Source organism: Engraulis encrasicolus, chromosome 1 (assembly GCF_034702125.1).
Source record: "Engraulis encrasicolus isolate BLACKSEA-1 chromosome 1, IST_EnEncr_1.0, whole genome shotgun sequence".
NCBI classification, from domain to species: domain Eukaryota; kingdom Metazoa; phylum Chordata; class Actinopteri; order Clupeiformes; family Engraulidae; genus Engraulis; species Engraulis encrasicolus.
In genome coordinates, this window is record NC_085857.1 from 56,834,077 (window position 1) to 56,852,700 (window position 18,624).

The 18,624-nt window shown below is 45.3% G+C and overlaps 1 protein-coding gene across 1 annotated transcript; it reads right to left on the reverse strand.

The window, feature by feature from the left end:
* Nucleotides 1-6,271: 6,271 nt before the first annotated feature.
* elfn1b (extracellular leucine-rich repeat and fibronectin type III domain containing 1b) lies at nucleotides 6,272-18,064 on the reverse strand. Its single transcript, XM_063210952.1, has 13 exons — nucleotides 17,895-18,064; nucleotides 15,968-16,121; nucleotides 15,238-15,411; nucleotides 14,587-14,877; nucleotides 14,231-14,443; nucleotides 13,702-13,797; nucleotides 11,754-12,095; nucleotides 11,360-11,488; nucleotides 9,583-9,801; nucleotides 7,513-7,842; nucleotides 7,276-7,383; nucleotides 7,185-7,193; nucleotides 6,272-6,481 (listed from the first exon to the last, which is right to left on the reverse strand). The coding sequence occupies exons 1-13, from the start codon at nucleotides 18,062-18,064 to the stop codon at nucleotides 6,272-6,274; spliced, it is 2,445 nt and encodes an 814-aa protein (XP_063067022.1).
* Between the last annotated feature and the right edge of the window lie 560 nt (nucleotides 18,065-18,624).

Here is an 18,624-nt window from a genome sequence, read left to right on the forward strand (position 1 = left end):
CCAGCGGGATGTCGTCTTCTTACAGTGTGCGGCGCATGTCTTTGTTTGTTTGTCTGTTTACATTGTTTGTTTACATTGTTGTCTCGGTTTATTTACCTCGTTCAGTGTTTACACAAGTCTGTTGGAGTTTATTTTTTCTTCTTTTTTTGAGGTAAATAGTGTTCATTATCGTCATCCACACTGCAGTAAATACTGTTCATCTGTGATCATCAATACTGCAGGGCCCTGCCATGCTGGAGAACGCAAAATACGGACGACAGAAGGACGGCCGTGGGCCAGACCCGCCCAGACCAGGGCCAGATGTGGGCCGCATCAAACCAATCCAGGCCTTCATCAGGGGTTGTTTCCCATCTATGCCAAGAACATGGTATACTAATCAACCTGGCTAAGGGAACCATCCAGAAGTGGTAAAGATGCTAATAGATCATCTGCTGGTGTCATTTAGTTCAGTGGTTCTTAACTGGAATAGTCTTGGGACCCACAATTTTATGCCCAATATATCACACAGCTCCGTGACCCTCCCAGGACCCCCTCCACGACCCAGTTTTGGGCCCGACCCTCCAGTTAAGAAACACTGCTTTAGTTAAATCATTCCCCTGTCTCTTTCTCTTCATGTCATGATCTTCACTGTCCTGTCCACAGTAAAGGCAAAACTGAATAGATAAATTAAACAATAGAAGAAAGAAAACGAGTATCCCAGACTCTTTTATTAGCACATTTACCACTAGCTCCAGGTTAGCTTAACCAGGCTAGCTACTGAACCAGAGTTCATTCCATTGTCCTAACCCCCGTCCTTGACCTGTGTTTGTGGCCTCCTGCTTTGCTGACGCCCCACCTCCATAGCAAAAACTATAGAGTTTCCCGCTGTCAGCGCAGCCACAACATTTTGGGGAACTTTTGCCTATTAAACATCCCGATTGCAAATGACTTTGAATTGCGCTTTAGTGAGATATTAAATGTAACTTCTGCCATCAATGACATCTTGCGATGTCATCACGAGGCCACAGGCACAAGGGAAGACAGGAGTTAAGATAATGGAAAGTACCCATAGACATGAACACTAGAAACCGCATTGCCCTTGTATCGGATTTGGAACGAATGGCTCAAGTCAGCTTGCCCCCATGTATACCGCCATCAATCGGTGACAAGGCAATACACAAAATATCCTGTAGGTGGCGTCAACATCTATGAGAAATATCATTATACTGACCCAAGATGGCGGCGCCCGGGGACGGGCCATACCAAAAGGCTGAATATTCTGTATAAAAGGAAATATTGTCAAACTCCTCAAAAAAGCTCAATACAGTTCAAATGGACGAATGGGAGCCTCCATAAACAATTGAGTTGCCTGCCTGCATCTCGTGTTCATATCGATGGAACCAACTTTTTGTAATACCTCCCCAGCCAGGGCTACACTGTGAAACATTGCTAAACACAGTACACCCCAGCTAAACTTAAGAAAGTAAGTTACCCTGCTGCCTTAACTTGGTTGCCTTAACTAAGTTGAGTTGACACAAATATAAGCCTCAAGTTGAGTTGACTAACAAATGTGAGGCAGCAGGGCAACTTACTTATTTACAATGTTTTACAGTGGCATCATCAGCAGAGGCAGGTCTACGGATCGGGCCCAGATCAGACCCCATGTCCAGGCCAGACTTGGGTAGGTGGAATAACGACCCTTAAAAGGCTTTACAGACACATTGATTCATGAACTAAGTATCAACAAAACATTTATAAATGTTTATAAAATGAGTAAGAAATGCTACGCTAACACAGTCAGAGCAGTCATGGACGTTTTGTCCTCCAAAGAGCAAAAGATATATGAAACCACTGGATATGTTAGTGTCCAGTAGGCAAACAGAAAAGTCATCCAGTAGAAACTGATTCCCACTTTGCTGTGCAGCCATAGGTCTGCTTTTACTAATTGACAAACATTTGTAAATGTTTTGGTTATAATAAGTGTACTACTATATGTTAATAAAGGCTTAATAAAGCTTTTCAAGGGTTCGTTATTCTAAAGTGTTACCCACTTATCTGGGGTGCATTTCTCAAAACCATAATTGATAGCTATGCTAGTTACTTTGTTTTTTGCAATGCTTCCCATTGACAACTACCCAAGTTGCTCACTGGCTAACAACTACGCTTTCCAGAAATGCACCCCTGGTTTGTCTGCCTCTGGTCGTCAGTAATGAAATTACTTATCAATAATAATCATAATAATAATAGCAACAATAATAATAATAATTATAATAATAGTAATGATTCAAATGATGATTCAGATGATGGCAATGGTAAATACAATAACCATGTTAAATAGTATCAATATCAATATCAATGTCAGCAGAAGCTTTAGGAAGTATAATCCCCTAGTACTCTTATTATCTAGTCATAATGACCAAAACCCAAAAAACAAGAAACAAGAGTCTCACACAGTCTCATATTTCAAAGGTGAAAGTTCAGAGGGCAGCCAGTTCTGCAAAGGTCAAAGGGCAGCCTCCGCATTGAAGCCCTACGTTTGACAGGGGGCCACAGGAAACTCCCTGGGAACTCGGAGAGGAACCTGGGGGCGAAAATCTTTTCATTTCACAATTCCTGCACTCTTAAAAGTCAGCTCTCTTCCAGTTGAGATGTACAGTTACCATGGTAATAGTACTTGCTAAAAGTTCCTGCCTTTAGGTTGAGTTGTAGAGTTGCCAAGGCAGCAGTGCACGGTGAAGTTCCTTCTTCCTGTGACATGTTCTCTTGTGACGCTTCTCTTTTCTCTCTTTCTGTGGGCTACATAATACAGCTATAAGGAGCGTCATCGAGCATTAACTATTCCTGAAGTCTTTTATTTTCACTTGAGAACCTCCACATTAATTTTTCTGGAGTTGCAATCCTTGAGGTCTCTTTCTCGATAAACTCCAAAGAATAACCATCTACATAAATTCATGCAGTCACCTCCGTTACAAAGGTTTACCGTAATTTCATTAAGAACCCTGCAATAGACCCACCACTGCTCTAAGAACCACCACTGCTGTGAGAACTACCAATGCTATAATGGTTTCCTTCAGTCTTAGAGTCTTAAAATCTTCCGCTTTTCCCAAACGGTTCCATTAGGGGTTTGCCAGATGTGTGGAGTTGTCATAGCCAGTAAAGTAAAGTACAAGTGGCATCACTGTTACGGATGTAATTACGATACTTGTGGTATATTACAAAGTTGCAACTTACTTGCAACTAGCAAACTTCCATAGTTTTGTGATTACCTCCATAACAGTTCTTCTACTTCTACCTCCAACACCTCTACTCGTAGCTATAACTTTTTCCTTCCACGAAAACTCAAAATAGGCAACTCTTACCCTTATGCTCCAATGCTACTGTATTCCAAGGAGTTCCAGTTCACAAGCTCCAGGAGTTCCAGTTCCATTTCTTAAGTTCCAGGAGTTCCATTTGTACAGTTCCACTCCAGGAGAATTCCCTGGCCAAAGCTGTGTGCTGCAGTCTTGCGCTTGATTGGGCAGCACTGTCTGCAGTCTTGTATCTGGTTGGCTAAATGCCTCTGCAGTCTTGTGTGTGATTGGTGGCTGCAGTTTTGTGTATGTGTTTCACAGTCTTTCACTGGGCGTCTGGCTTGAACTGACTGGTTTGGCTGTCTGAGTGGCTGTCTTAAAATAATGCACTCTGGACCTGAAGCAGTCCACGGGTAATAAAGGTAGAGTATGTCGATTTTAGTCTTTTGTTTTCTAATATTTTCACTAGTTAGACCAAAGTATGTTAAATGTGCAATGTGTAGGTTGGTGGCCACAGCAGGATTTGTAAATATGCTGCCCATTGCACCTGTGCTGCCTATTGACAAATTTGATCTTTTCATGAATATTTACTGAGTAATAAACAAATATTTACTAGTGTGACCAAAGTTTTGCAGCTAAAATGCTGGAAATTCAAAATAGCGGACCATGGAGAAGATCCCCCTTTTTATGTATGAAAAAATGTCATTTTCCCAGTCATAATGAATGCTTAGAATGTGACGGTGATGGTAAGTATCCATGAAAAAGGCAACATTTGTGAATAGGCAGCATGAATTTTGGAAATAAACTACTAAAAATATTACACAGTGCACCTTTAAGTTTCGCAGCAAAAGATGTCTATTGTTGGACATTCAAAATGGTGGACAAAGAGAAGATCCACCTTCTTTCATGTATGAAAAAATGCAATTTTCCCAGTCACAATGAATACTTGGTGACTTGGAAAATATGGTGGTGATAAATATTAATGAAAAGATAACATTTTGTGAATGGGCAGCATGAATTCTTGAAATAAACTATTAAAAACACATTACATACAGTACCTTTCATTAGTTGGACATTGTTAAGTTTTGCATTGACACCTTTGCACTGATGCCTGTTGAGCTATCCCTTTAGTATGGGTTAGGTAGGGTTGTTGATGTGAGCCTGGCTCTTTGGTGCAGCAGTCAGAGTCAGAGCCACAGTTTGAGCCCCTAGAGGGCAACTCTACTCCTACTCAACTCTCCTCTTCACTACAGATATAAATGCAATTTTAACAGTGTAGCACATATAACTCCATACTCCCATATGGAGCAGCCTTGACCTACTGTAACTGTTAGACAGTTGATCTTGGAATTTGATTCAGGAAGTTTTAGCCCAAACAGTTCTCAGCCCAGTGGTTAAGAAGATGATGGTTAAGAGGGTTGTGGGTTCAAATCCCACAATTCCACTCCCTATCTCACGCCATGGCTGAGGTCCCCTTGAGCAAGGCACCTAACCCCACACTGCTGTAGGGAGGGACTGTAACCAATACCCTGTAAAATATCTGTGAGTCGCTTTGGATAAAAGCGTCAGCTAAGTGTAATGTAATGTAATGTAATACGCATCAACAAAGTGTAACTCAATCTTGCGTAAATACATACATGAAGCATGTCTAACATGTGTTCATTTAATGTCATTAATTGTCCCAGAATGCATTGCCCTCAGTCAGCCAATCAGAAGTCAGCCTGTCAGCCAAGCCACGCCCAGTGTATGTTTATCATTCTCTGGTCAGTGCTACAGTACCCCCCACCCCCCGTCCCACCCCCCATGTTTTAGACCTGATATAGTTTAAACCACCCACCCTAACCCATTCAAATACTGTGTCGTGTGTGTGTGTGTGTGTGTGTGTGTGTGTGTGTGTGTGTGTGTGTGTGTGTGTGTGTGTGTGTGTGTGTGTGTGTGTGTGTGTGTGTGTGTGTGTGTGTGCGCGTGTGTGTGCGCGCGTGTGTGTGTGTGTGTGTGTGTGTGTGTGAGAGAGAGAGAGAGAGAGAGTGTGTGAGTGTGTGTGTGTGTGTGTGTGTTATAGACCTGATATTCGTAGCTTAAGCCCTCCACCCCAATGCCTGTGTTCGTGCGTGTGTGTGTGTTTGTGTGTGTGCAAATTACTGACTTTCCTCAGGTGGACATGTGTGTGTATGTATATGTACACATGCGTATGATGGTGTGTGTTTGTGTGTGTTATCTGTGTATGTGTATATGTGTGCACTATCTTTAAGTCAGTCTTTTGTTGTCCAGGACCTGAAGCAGGCCCTCATCAAAGTGTGTGTGTGTGTGTGTGTGTGTGTGTGTGTGTGTGTGTGTGTGTGTGTGTGTGTGTGTGTGTGTGTGTGTGTGTGTGTGTATGTGTGTGTGTGTTTGTGTGTGTACATGCTAGCATGCTATGCTAGCTTCCATTAGCTCGCATGCTAGCTTCTCTAGGACCCTATTACAGCCCCCGTCCATTAATATAATAATTTCCTGTCTTGCCCAATGTGTGTGTGTGTGTGTGTGTGGGTGCAGTATCGCCAATTCTCCATCACGCCTTCTTCTGTGCCGACACACCCTTCCAGTAATCCAGCACCCGTGAGGTCTTCTCCTATGTGTGTGTGTGTGTGTGTGTGCCTGTGTGTGTGTGTGTTTGTGTGTGTGTGTGTGTGTGTGTGTGTGTGTGTGTGTGTGTGTGTGTGTGTGTGTGTGTGTGTGTGCCTGTGTGTGTGTGTGTTTGTGTGTGTGTTTGTTAATCTGTGTATACGGTGTACTGTATATCCATCTGTATCTCCATCAGGCCTTCTGTTGTGCGGACACGCCCTTCCAGTCATCCAGCATGTAATGCAGGTATTTTCCTGTGTGTGTGTGTGCGCGTGTATCTGTTTATGTAATATATATGTGTGTGTGTGTGTGTGTGTGTGTGTGTGTGTGTGTGTGTGTGTGTGTGTGTGTGTGTGTGTGTGTGTGTGTGTGTGTGTGTGTGTCTGTCTGTATCCTCATCAGGCCTTCTGCTGTGCAGACACCCCTTTCCAGTAGTCCAATATGTCGTGCAGGTCTTCGTCGCGTGCAAACTGCACCTTGCGTCGGAGGGCATGTCCGGCTGCCACATGATACTCCTCCCCCTCGTGGTGCCTCTGCCTCTTGCGGTGCAGACGGAACCGCTCCCACAGGCTCAGAGCGCCACCGCACGAGATCTCGGGACTCGATGCCTCACTACTGCCCCCATCAGGGTAGTCCTGGTACTCCTGCAACAGGAGAGGAGAGGTAACGTATTAGTAAATATTCTAGACGTGAAACATTATAGTTGTAGAATTCCCACTTCAACTACCAGGAACGGGAGCGGATATATGGAGGTAGGATAAGTGTGATGTCCTACTAGTTTGGATTGGGTCTGGAATGCACCACAACGGCTGTGATACATGTACGTAAATTCCACTCGCTCTCAACCTGCTCGCTCGCCTCGCGTGTTGACGTAGCATCGTTTCCCGGTCAAATTAACTTAGCTTAGCAAATAAAGTAGTCAAACAACAGTCTATCTTCAATCACAAACACTGTATGTACAAATAAAAATGATGAAACAGGAGCGAATATATTGGTCACCTTAATCCAAGTGTATTTATTTTAAAACCATCTGTGAAAAACGATCGGCAGATTTGACATGCCTCCATTTTCGAATATCCCAGTACTGCTGGTGACGCACGGGACGTCATGGCGTTGAAAGCTCTCCCATTGGTTAACGCTTCGTGGTGCCGCTACATTTTTCAGCCAAGCTCAACTTTATCGCCTCGCTCGCCCACCGCCCACCACCCTCGCTTCCCTACGTCACCACCTCTCGCCTCCCTGCCGCGTCCCAACGGAAAATAATGGAACGCCACGCTTCTACCATTTTGGAAGCGCCCATCTAAATCAGGCGTAAGAGAGCTAGTAACTAGTCCAATCTCCAGCTAAGATGGCTGCCCCTATAAGAACTCCACTTCCCATGGTGCACCTGTGTGTTTCCTACCTGGAAGTCATCTGGGGAGAGCTGTGAGTAGGAGAGGTCGCAGGGTCTGGAGGAGAGGGACAGGGGCTCCAGGATGGGGGGCCTCTGCTGGGAGGCGTCCAGGGGCAGCTGCGAGGAGCGCGGGGGGCCCATCGTCGGGGTGTGGGGGGCCCCCAAACCGCCGTGGTAGGAGTGCCTATGCTCCACATGCTGCTGCTGCCTGGCTCTGTCTCTCTCCCTCTCCCTCTCTCTCTCTGCCTCCGCTCGCAGGATCACCGCCGCCGGCGTCACCACGGAGACGGAGCGCAGGGAGCGCGGCGAGCGCAGGGAGCCTCCCGAGGAGGCGGACCCTCGCTTCATGGGCGGGGCCTCCACGCTGTGATGTCGCTGGAGGATGGGTCGGGCCGAGCCAGGGCCACGACCCTTGTAGGCTGGAGACAGGAAGCCACTCCCCTCAGCCCTGCCGACGCTGCGGCCGCCCGGGGAACAACGCCGGTCCGATGCCGCCGCCGCCGCCGATGATGACATCACCAGCTGGGGGTCGCCGTGTTCACTCATCGCCATGGACACCAGGCCGGGAGGCGGGGGCTGGGGGGAAGAGGGAGAAGATGTGGTGAGCTGTAGTGTTTTTATCATTGACCCTTAGCGCAGAGCCTATGTTATAACCTTACTGTCACCAAAAATGTAATGGCTATGTCTTAATCTGTTACTTAAGGCTCTCGGTAATGCCATAGCAATGTTGTTATGATGAAGTTGAGTATTTTCTGCTGTGGTCAGGTGCATTGTGTATACATGGACAGGTGTGGTCAGGTGTTTCCTACCTGAAAGGAGGAAGAAATGCAGTAGAAATGCAGTTAGTGACGACCTGGTTGACTTCTGATTGACTATATGGACATGCAGGGCTCTAAATTAACACCCGCAAACACGCCAAATGCGGGCGAATATTCATTTTTGCTAGTAGAGAAAATGATCTACGCGCCAATTTGGCTGGTAGTGCCCGACTAGAATAAATTATGAACGTCTAAACCGCTGCTTCTGAGAACCCAAAGACGGCAAGGTTTCCTACATTACCCATGGACACTAGCCTACAACCATTGGTTAGTAATTTAATCACAGTTACGTAGTCTCACGCCTATTGGCTAACTGCATCACAGCGCGCACCAGAGCCACTGCTTGTTTGAAGCAGAGCAGAGAGATTTTAAAAGAGTCGCGCGGCTCGCGCTGAAACCAGTTTCCATATTAGGACTAGCGCGGGTTACTTCTGCGTTGTATGTTTTGTACGGGTGATAAAGAATGTGGTAGTGGTTACGGCAAAGGTTCTGTGTCGGTGAATGCACGTAGGCTAATAGAGACGTTAAATGGAGTGGTGTGGTGGAGCGAATGCGACAAGGACAGATGAGGAGAGCTGCCTGTCAGTTTATGAGCGTAGCTGTCAGTCAGAAATAGTGTGACATTTTCTAAGTCCTGGCGAAATTGCATGGAGTTGCTGGTTCGTAAAGCCCATTCCATCGGAGAGAAGGGCAGACCTTGCACAGATGTGCGAGTGCGTGGAAAAAAAGCATTAACAAAAAAACTACCGACGCTATGGAAGTAAAAAAGAAAGCGAACATTTCCGTGACATGGCGTAGCCTAATCGCTACTTGTCATTTTGTTGCACGTGGAGCTCCTGGAGGAAATTAAGGTGTCTAGCAGGCTACTTCTGTACATAAACACACAAGACATCACACTTTATTGCACAATGTGTGCATGCGCGTGTGTGTTCTCTCCCTCTCTTCTCCGCTCCCTCTCCTCTGTGCATGGCGATGATATTTCATATTTGCCAGTATGTTGATGGCATGCTGTGTTTGTGTGAGGTTTAGGTTATGTACTGTAGGCTTGGTTTGAGGGAGGGTTTGTAGTTTTAGCTGTATTTGGTAGTGCTGTGTTAAAGGTCTGGCATATGTCATGTGATTCACTGTTTTCAGTGGAAATGGAGGAAAAAACTAATTAAATGGATTGAATAATAAAAAATAAACAGAAGTTGAAAAATATATAGCATGTAGGCTACAGCATATATAATAGTAGGTCTATGTAGGCCTGTATCCTTTATCTGTGTTGTGGAAATAGTTGAATAAAAAAATAACCAAACAAATAACCATAACGCATAGTTTATTTTGGCGAGATAAAAAAAAAATGGCTTGTTGATCTTCTGTTTGACTGGTAAGAAAAAAAATCTACCTGCCAAATTGGCTGGTGGTGGAAAAAGTTAATTTAGAGCCCTGTGGACATGTATACCTGTATGTAAGGTATGGTGAGGTGTGTTCAGATGTGTTGTACCTGTATATGTACCTGAAATGAGCTGGAGTCTGATTTGAGTGCGTCGATGCAGTTAGTGATGATTTGGTTGACCTTGTCCACCTCCTTGGCGATGGTGCAGATCTCGGCCACGGAACCCTGTGGCGGGGGCACGTCACCATGGTGATCGGAGTCGTCCAGCACCCCTCCGCAGGCCTCGTCGCGGTCGGGGTCGCTTAGCTGGGACGGGGGGATGGGCTCCTCACGACGTACCTGAACAGGGGACACAGGAAAGGGTTTGTTTGGTAAATATATTATCTAACACTGTGCGATTTGGTTATTGATTGTGATTGGCCGATAGCCATTGAAAATCTGGCGTAAACACACAACATTCCAAAGGAAGATTCTATGCGCGACTAAGTTAATAATACAATTGTCTTTAAGTTGATAATGAGAATCTGGTGCAGTTGGGGTAGGGAGTCTGCAAGAAGAGCACATCTTCACTCTGTTTCTGGTTAGGGTATCACTGTGATAGTACAGGCATTTCATTCCTAATGTGTATATAGCTTCGTGTACACCAAGCGCGCCCTGCGCGACCTGAGCGGCGGAGGTCATTACTATGGAGCGAAGCTTCTTGAGCGACCAGATCGAATTTTGACGATTAAACTCAAGCTAATCTTAAGCGAATTCGCTATGACGCAGTTCAGCGATAGCCAATTGAAACGTTCATATCGACGAATGTCCCAGGCTTTCAAGACAGAGCCGTTATATGATTAGCTGAATCAAACATGTCAATGCCGCGCCCAGAGCGAATAAAGCGAATTTATGGCAAAACTTCTTCAACCACCCCAGCTACCTGGGTCGTGTAGGTAGCGCCTGGTATACACGGGCCATATCTCACCTCACTGAGTTTTTGTAGCATATGTGTGTTTGGCAGCGCAACAAATGCGTGCACGCCCAGTAGTGTTGCTGCGGTAACCAACCACTTCCTCCGCTTCGTGTCGTGCCCCACTCCCCTTACCCGTTACAGCTCGAACCCACGGATATGATGGCAGTAATGTGTAATATTGTAATACATAATTGGTCACAATAATAGTAGTAATGTATTTGAAGTACATACTCTGTAATAATATAATAAATAAATATATAATATCTGTAGTAATATTAACATCATGTGATAGTACCATAATGTGTAATGTATCATTGGTCATTGTAGCAATCATAGTAATACCAGTTATGTAAGTCGCACCCCATCAGCTATGTCATGTGCAATATATCATTGGCCATAGTAATATAAGTAATGTAAGTACATTTTCAGTAATATTAATATCAGCTCTGTGGCAGTAACGTATGTATTCACTAATTGGTCATAGTAATATCAGTTATGTAACTTGCACCTCATCTGTAATGTGAAATACTGATTATCTTCTACTTTCAAATCTCATACCGAGATTCTGGTCTGACCAAGAAGATAATGAATTTCTAAATGGCCTGGTTAACCCGCCTCCCTTGGTTTGCTACAGGTCGAGGCCAGAAAAGGCTGTGCCAAAGTTTAAACCAAACATTTTCTTAGTCCCAATAGAGCGTCTCTGCTTAAACCACGTCACTGCCTTGAACCCGCCTTTACCCAGGGCCGTTGGAGCTTTTCAAAGTTGGTTCCCGACAATTAAGGTGGATTTCCCAAGTTCTTCGGAGCTCAAAAAGTATTTGCATTGCTCGTGACCTGACTAGTAGCAATGCCGAAGGTGTTGCATCACTAGGAGGGCGTAGCCTGGCTAGTGTAATATATCATTCATAGTAATAGTAAATTGTAACTGTATGTAACTCGCACCTCCATGTAGTTCCCCTTGGGGGCGCCAGAGGTGGAGCCCCTGGCTGGGGTATCCACCACCTCCTGAAGCTGCAGCTGGTAGGCCTCCATAGCAGGGGCCATACGATGACCATCACCACCACCACCACCCTCCTAGAGAGAGAGAGAGAGAGAGAGAGAGAGAGAGAGAGAGAGAGAGAGAGAGAGAGAGAGAGATGAGGGTTAGAGAGAGAGAGAGGTAGAGGGGGATGAAGGTTAGAGGAATAAAGAGGTAAGCTTCCATAGCAGGAGGCATCCGGTGACCATCACCACCACTACCACCACTTTCCTGGACAGAGGGATATCTTATCTCTACGAGTATCCTCTTCATCTGACTGATTTTTAAATATAAATGTATAAATTTAAAAACAATGACTAATGTCCCCACCTGGCCACCATATCGTAGCTCCACGAGGCTCCTCTTCATCTGACACAGCTTGCGGCTCCTCTCCTCCTCCCTCCTCTTCCTCCGCATGCAGTGCCATGCGGCTCCGAGGGCCAGCAGCATCCCGAAGAGCGTGCCCAGCAGCGTCATGATGTAGTGGGTGGCGTTGGACTCGCCGGGCAGGCGCTCGCGTACGGCCCGCGGCCCCGTGGGGATCGACAGGCACGTCTCGTTGAAGCGCAACGCGTTACGAACAGACACCACGCAGTACGTGTACTCCGTATGGGGACGCAGGCGAGGCAACTCCAGCTCCTCGCGAGGCAGCTTCAGCGTCTGTCCAATAGAAGACAAGATAGTAGGCTAGAGTAGAGTAGAGTAGTATAGAGTAGTCCTAGATCTTGCAGTAGGTAGGCGAGTAGAGTAGTAGAGTACAGTTGGATGGAGGGGAGTAGAGTAGTAGAGCAGATAAGAGTAGGGTAAAATAGTAATAGGATAGAGAAGTAGAGTAGTGTCGAGTAGTAGAGTAGAATAAAGCAAAGTATAGTAGAATAGAGTACTTTGTCCAGTAGAGTTGTAGTAGTAGAATAGAGTAGTAGAATATACAGTACAGTACAGTACAGTACAGTACAGTAGAGTAGAGTAGAGTAGTGGAGTACAGTAGAGTATAGTACAGTATAACGGCACAATAGAGCAGAGTGGAACCAAACCCTGTAGAGTAGGAGAGTACAGAAGAGTAGAGTAGAATATTGTAGAGAGAAGCAGAATACAGTATGTGTGTACCTGTATGTCTGTTGTTGTATTGCATATTGTAGCGGAATGTCTGTGTAAACGTAGAAGAGTTGTAGAATAGAGTAGAGTACAGTACAATAGAGTAGGGTAGTAGTATACTGCCCTACAATATCAGAACGCAGTATCTCTCCGTAATGGTAAACTGAGAAAAAAGGCTTTAACGTTTCCTTTCTGGCCACGCAACTGTGTTGGAGGTAAAGTGGTGATGACACTTTCATATAATACATTTTTATGGTGGAAATGTATGCACACAAGGAAAAAAAAAAACTTTTTAGCTGAAAAATCAAGATACTGCGTTCTGTTCTGATTACTGTCTACACAAAAAACACGGTTTCAATGGAGAAGTGCGGCATATTGCGTGATAAACTACATTCTTGTCTATTTCGACGTAACCTCTTAAAACAAAAAAGCGCATTATAATCTTTTTTTCCCGTTTTTTTCTGAAACGGGACAAAGTTGGAGCAGAGACGGTTTAAATGCATAGAGAATAGAGAATCTTTGGTTGGACCAACACAAGAAAAACAATTTTCCGGTCTAAACTCATTTTCGACCATTTTCAAGATACTGCGTTCTGAAATGGAACGGCAGTATTAGAGTAGATTATGTGTGTACCTGAATGTCTGTGTAGACGTAGAGTTCTACAATAGAGTACAATAGAGTAGAGTAGTAGTGTAGTATAGAGTAGAGTATGTGTGTACCTGAATATCTGTGTAGACGTAGAGTTGTAGAGTAGGAAAGAGTATGTACCTGTACCTGTATGTCGAAGTAGTCGTGGAGTACAGTAATTACAATAGAGTAATAGAGTACCTGAATTTCTGTGTAGAAGCTGGGAAGAATGCAGTACAGGTATGTGTGCACCTGTATGTCTGTGTAGACGTAGAGTAGAGTAGTAGAATAGAGTTGTACAGTAGTTGAATAGAGTAGAGTAGTACAATAGAATAGAGTGGTAGAGTAGAATAGAGTAGAATAGTGTGTACTGGAATGTCTGTGTAGAATAGAGTACATTAGAATAGAGTAGAATAGTGTGTACTGGAATGTCTGTGTAGAATAGAGTACATTAGAATACAGTAGAGTATGTGTGCACCACCTGTATGTCTACAGTGTATGTAGAATAGAATAGATTAGGATGGAGCAGTAGCAAAATATGTACCTGAATATCTGTGTAAAAGCTGTTGTTATATTGCACCAGCACGTAAAGTTTGCGGTAGGGGTCAGGGATGTGCACCGACACCACAGCTGTATGGCCCTGCAGACGCACACACACACACGCACACGTACACGCACACACATGCACACACAAAATAGGTCAAGGATGTGCATGGACACAGAATGCAGGATGCAAAAAACATGCAATACATGACACTTGCAAACTATCAATACACAATATGGAGAAAAATACAAAATACAGCTATTTTTATATACTCATTCATTTGATAGAAGCTCTGCCTTCCTTCTGAGCGCGGTGGATATCTGCAGTCACATTCCCAAATTTCATAGACATAGATTTCCTACATTTGTCCTTGAACTACAAGGCTAACAACCATTGGTCAGCTACTGTTTTCAGGGCAGGTCTGTGTAGAGGTCAGTTCCTCCATTGGTTGACACTGTAGTCAGTCATGTACCTACAGCATGGTGCTAGTCAAGGATTGGTCGGTTGCCATTACATGTCATTCATGTACCTGTAGTGTGGTGCTAAGGTCCTTTAGCCGCATCACTGGACCCGAGGACCCCACTCCGGACCCCCCAGACACCCCTGACACCCCAACACCACCACGGCTCGTGCTGATTGGTTCGTCCGGAGTGGGGGCGGAGCCTGAGGCACACTCCTCCAGCACGCCACAACGCGATTGGCCAGGACCACCTCCCATCGGCCCGCCCCTTGGACTTCCCACCTGAAACACACAGACACAGACACAGACACAGACACAGACACAGACACACACACACACCACACAGGAAGACAGGAAGTCAACCTCAACAGGTCATTGTAAACAGAATAGCCAATATTTACGCAAACACACAGGCACACGCCCACCTCCCCTGTGGCTAGCAGGTGTATGTTCGGCCGGCGAGGGTCGTCGGTGCAGACGGTCTTGAGCGCGTGGAACGCGTTGCGGTACGTGGGCATGTTGGGATTGGTCGACAGCAGGCTGTAGCCTTGGAAACCGGGCGGCGAATCGCAGCTCATTCGCTCGCGCGTGCGGTTGGGAAACGCGGCGAGCCACCGCAGGAAACCGAGAAGCTCACACGTGCAGCCAAACGGGTTGGAGTAGATCTCACATGTCGTCAACTTGGGGAGATTCTGGAACGTGGAGCCATCGAGAACCTAAAGAACCAAAGTAAAGAAGAAACATATTATTTTAATTAGTTTATTAATGTACATGCATAAGATCGTCAGCTTGGATTCTAGAACGTGGAACCACCAAGAACCTAAAGGAGGAGGTAAAGAAACAAAGTATTATTAGCTTTAGTACGTTAGTTCATTAGTTCATGTTCGCTTTAGTACGTTAGTTCATTAGTTTATAATGCACTGGAGTTGATCTCACACATCAGTTTTGGGCGAATATGGAACGTGGAAGTGGAACCATCAAGAACCTAAAAGAATGGAATGCAGAATGTACCTACTGGTATGATGGTGTGGTGCACCTGTACTGGATGTCCAGGTGTGTGGGGAGGCGTGTCTTACCTGTATGCGGTTCATAGAGAGATCAACGTTCTCCAGGTCCTGGCACTCCCAGAATGCATTGCTGCTGACGGACTCGATGAGGTTGGCCTGCAGGTAGAGATACTGCAGCTTCCCAAGGCCACGCAGCATGCCCTCCGTCAGGTTACGCAGCCGGTTGAAGCCCATCTGGAGGACCTATAGACACACACACACACACACACACACACACACACACACACACACACACACACACACACACACACACACACACACACACACACACACACACACAAACCCACAAACACACACACAGAGACACACACACACACACACACACACACACACACACACACACACACACACACACACACACACACACAGAGACACACACACACACACACACGCACAGACTTTATAGTAGAGGTACTGCAGTTTCCCCAGCCCCCGCAGCACGTCCCCCATGTAAAGTGAGGTGAGGAATTCTCAATAGGAAGTGAAGAGGAGAGAAGAGGAGGAGGAGGAGGAGAGATAAGTGTGTTCCAAAAACTCATATCTGGGAGATGTCCATCAGGGAGCCACTGGTAATATCAGAGAGTTTCTGTGTGTGTGTGTGTGTGTGTGTGTGTGTGTGTGTGTGTGTGTGTGTGTGTGTGTGTGTGTGTGTGTGTGTGTGTGTGTGTGTGCGTGCGTGTGCGTGTGCGTGTGTGTCTGTACGGTATATGTGTAATGTGTATATGTTTGTGTATGTTACCTGCAGGTTGAATAGAGCAGAGAATGCCCCGTCCTCTACGTATGCGATGTCGTTCTTGGTGAGGTTGAGGTAGGTCAGGTTGGAGAAGCGACTCAGAGATGCGTACAGCACACTACGAATCTTATTCTCATTCAGCCTCAGGTCTACGATGGTGCTGAAAAGAAATACATAAAAAGAGAATTCATATATTTTTTTAAAGATAAATAAGTGTGTGCGTGTGTGTGTGTGTGTATGTGTCGGCACAAAGAGGTGTACAGCACGCTGTGCATTGTGGAATTCCACAATGGTGCTGAAATTATATTGAATATGCTGGAATATTTTAAAGAGATACAGTGCTGTGTGTTGTGCCTCCTAAGGCCCTCAGCATGCTTGCTGCGAGCCGCAAATTACGCAAGTCAGCGCGAGAAACCGACTGCACATGCTTGCTTCAAAAGAAGAAACACAGACTGTAAACAAAACAAAATAAGGACTCCCCGGGCAAGGAGACGATACTGCTACTTCTACATTTGAACGCTCCTTTGTCAAAGTGCAACGGGGAATCACAAATCGAATGTTTGTAATTTTGGACAAACTCGAGACGGTCTTGAAAAGTTGTCGCCATCGTCGTTTTCCCCAGAAGCACTCGTATGGAACTGTGCAGTCTTTCTTGCAATCGCCGAACGAATCGTGCACGCCCTCACGTATCCTCCAGCAAGCATACCGCGAGCCTTATTGATGTTTTACTTTTTTGCACATTTGTCACACTTAAACTTTTCATATCACCAAACAAATGTTAACAGTAAACAAAGATAACCCAAGTAAACATAACATGCAGTTTTTCTGTGATTATTTCATTTGTTCAGAGAAAAATGCCATCCAAATCTGCATAAGCCTGTTTGAAAAAGTAATTGCCCCCTTGTTAAGTGAGGAGGTATCTGTGATCCATCAACATTCAGGAGTAAATTATAATAAAAAAATATTTACATGTCTCTGACTGTAAAAGGTTACAAAGCTATTTCAAAATCATTTGGACATCTGAAAACCATGGCGAGAGCCATTTTCCACCAATGGAGAAAGCGTGATGTAGTGGTGAACATTTCTATAGAGTTGATAACCTACACTAAAATTACCCCAAGAAGAGAGTGACGGTGGATCCAAGAGTTCAGAAAGGAACACAGAACTGGAATTGTTCATTACCTCAGAAAATGGATGTGTTCATGACTCAACCATTAGAAAGAGACAGGTCAGAGTTCCATGGCCAAAGCCACTCTGACAAAGAGAGCATCAAGGCTTGTCTCAAATTTGCTAAAAACATATTGACAATGCATTAAAAGCTTCTGAGAAAAGATTCTGTGGACAGATGAAACAAAAGTTGAACTTTTTGAAAGGATAGCATCCTGTAATATCTGGTGTAAAATGAACATTGCGTTTGATCAAAAAAATGCCATGTCAAAATGGTGGGAGTTTCATTGTTTGGGGCTGTTTTTGCTGGTCCTGACCATCCCATTATACTACCATTTCATTTCGTATTCATGGTCTGGAGGTTGTTTGATTGGACGCGATTGCAGGAAGCAGGAAGGACATTTTCGGAAAAATCAGGATAAGTTGTTGGACAAACATGTCTGACATCTATCTTTGGCGATGTAGGACCATTTAACAGACATGTCTGACAGAACATCCTACCATAGGATGAAATTACAACGTAGAACCGTTTGTCAGAACACCGGCCAAATCCTGCCGCTCAATATCGCTCCACAGAAAAGGTACCAGACGTAGTGCGGTGCCAAGTCTCTTGGCGGAAGTACGTAGGATGGTGCGCTAGGCTATAATGCTGAAGGATAATGTCCAGGCATCCATTTGTAACCATTCATTTGTGTACATACATGGAAACCCTCGACCCTCCAGAATCATGCAACAAAGAGTGTGTGTGTGTGTGTGTGTTTGTTACCTGTTGATATGATGTGGTATGGCTTCAAATGGCGGCTGGTTCTGGCTGCAGATGGCCAGCCATACGAAGCCCTTCTCCCCCTCGATCAACCAGCAGTCTCCATTAGCAACCGGCGTCCACGATAACACCATGACGACCGCCGCCACCCCAGCCGCCGCCCACCAGCTCATCAAGCCTCGTCTACTTCCTGCTTTACTTCCTCCTTTACTTCCTGCTTTACTTCCTGCCCATGCCGTAGTCTTGGATACCGTTGTCTTGGTAACCATAGTCCGTGCTAGCGTAGTCCGAGCTAATGTATTTGACAGCACCATAGTCCGTGTCTTTGTTGCTGTTGTTGTTGTTCTTGCTGCCGGGAGTGACATGTCCGCTGGCGTTACTGAGGTCTCCATGGCAACCCACACCTGTCAGTCACTCACTCTGAAGGGAGGAGCTTAGCAGAGCGGGTGTGGTCTATTCACTCACTTCCTCTCCGCTCCGCTGTGTGTAGGGAGAAATGAGCCAATCATGTTGCTGCTAGAGGTCACTCCAGGGCGGGGCTTAGTGTCTGCTTGGTCAGTGATTGGCTGGTTGTGGTCTATGATGTCACTTGCCTGTTTCTTGTGTATATGCAATATGTTGGGAGAGTCATAATTCACTTATCTCAACTTGAACAGCCAAGTCCTTGGAGTGCGTAGCATTTTGTAGCCTTCACCACGTGGACTGGCCTTATATATAGTATTAGCTACATGGA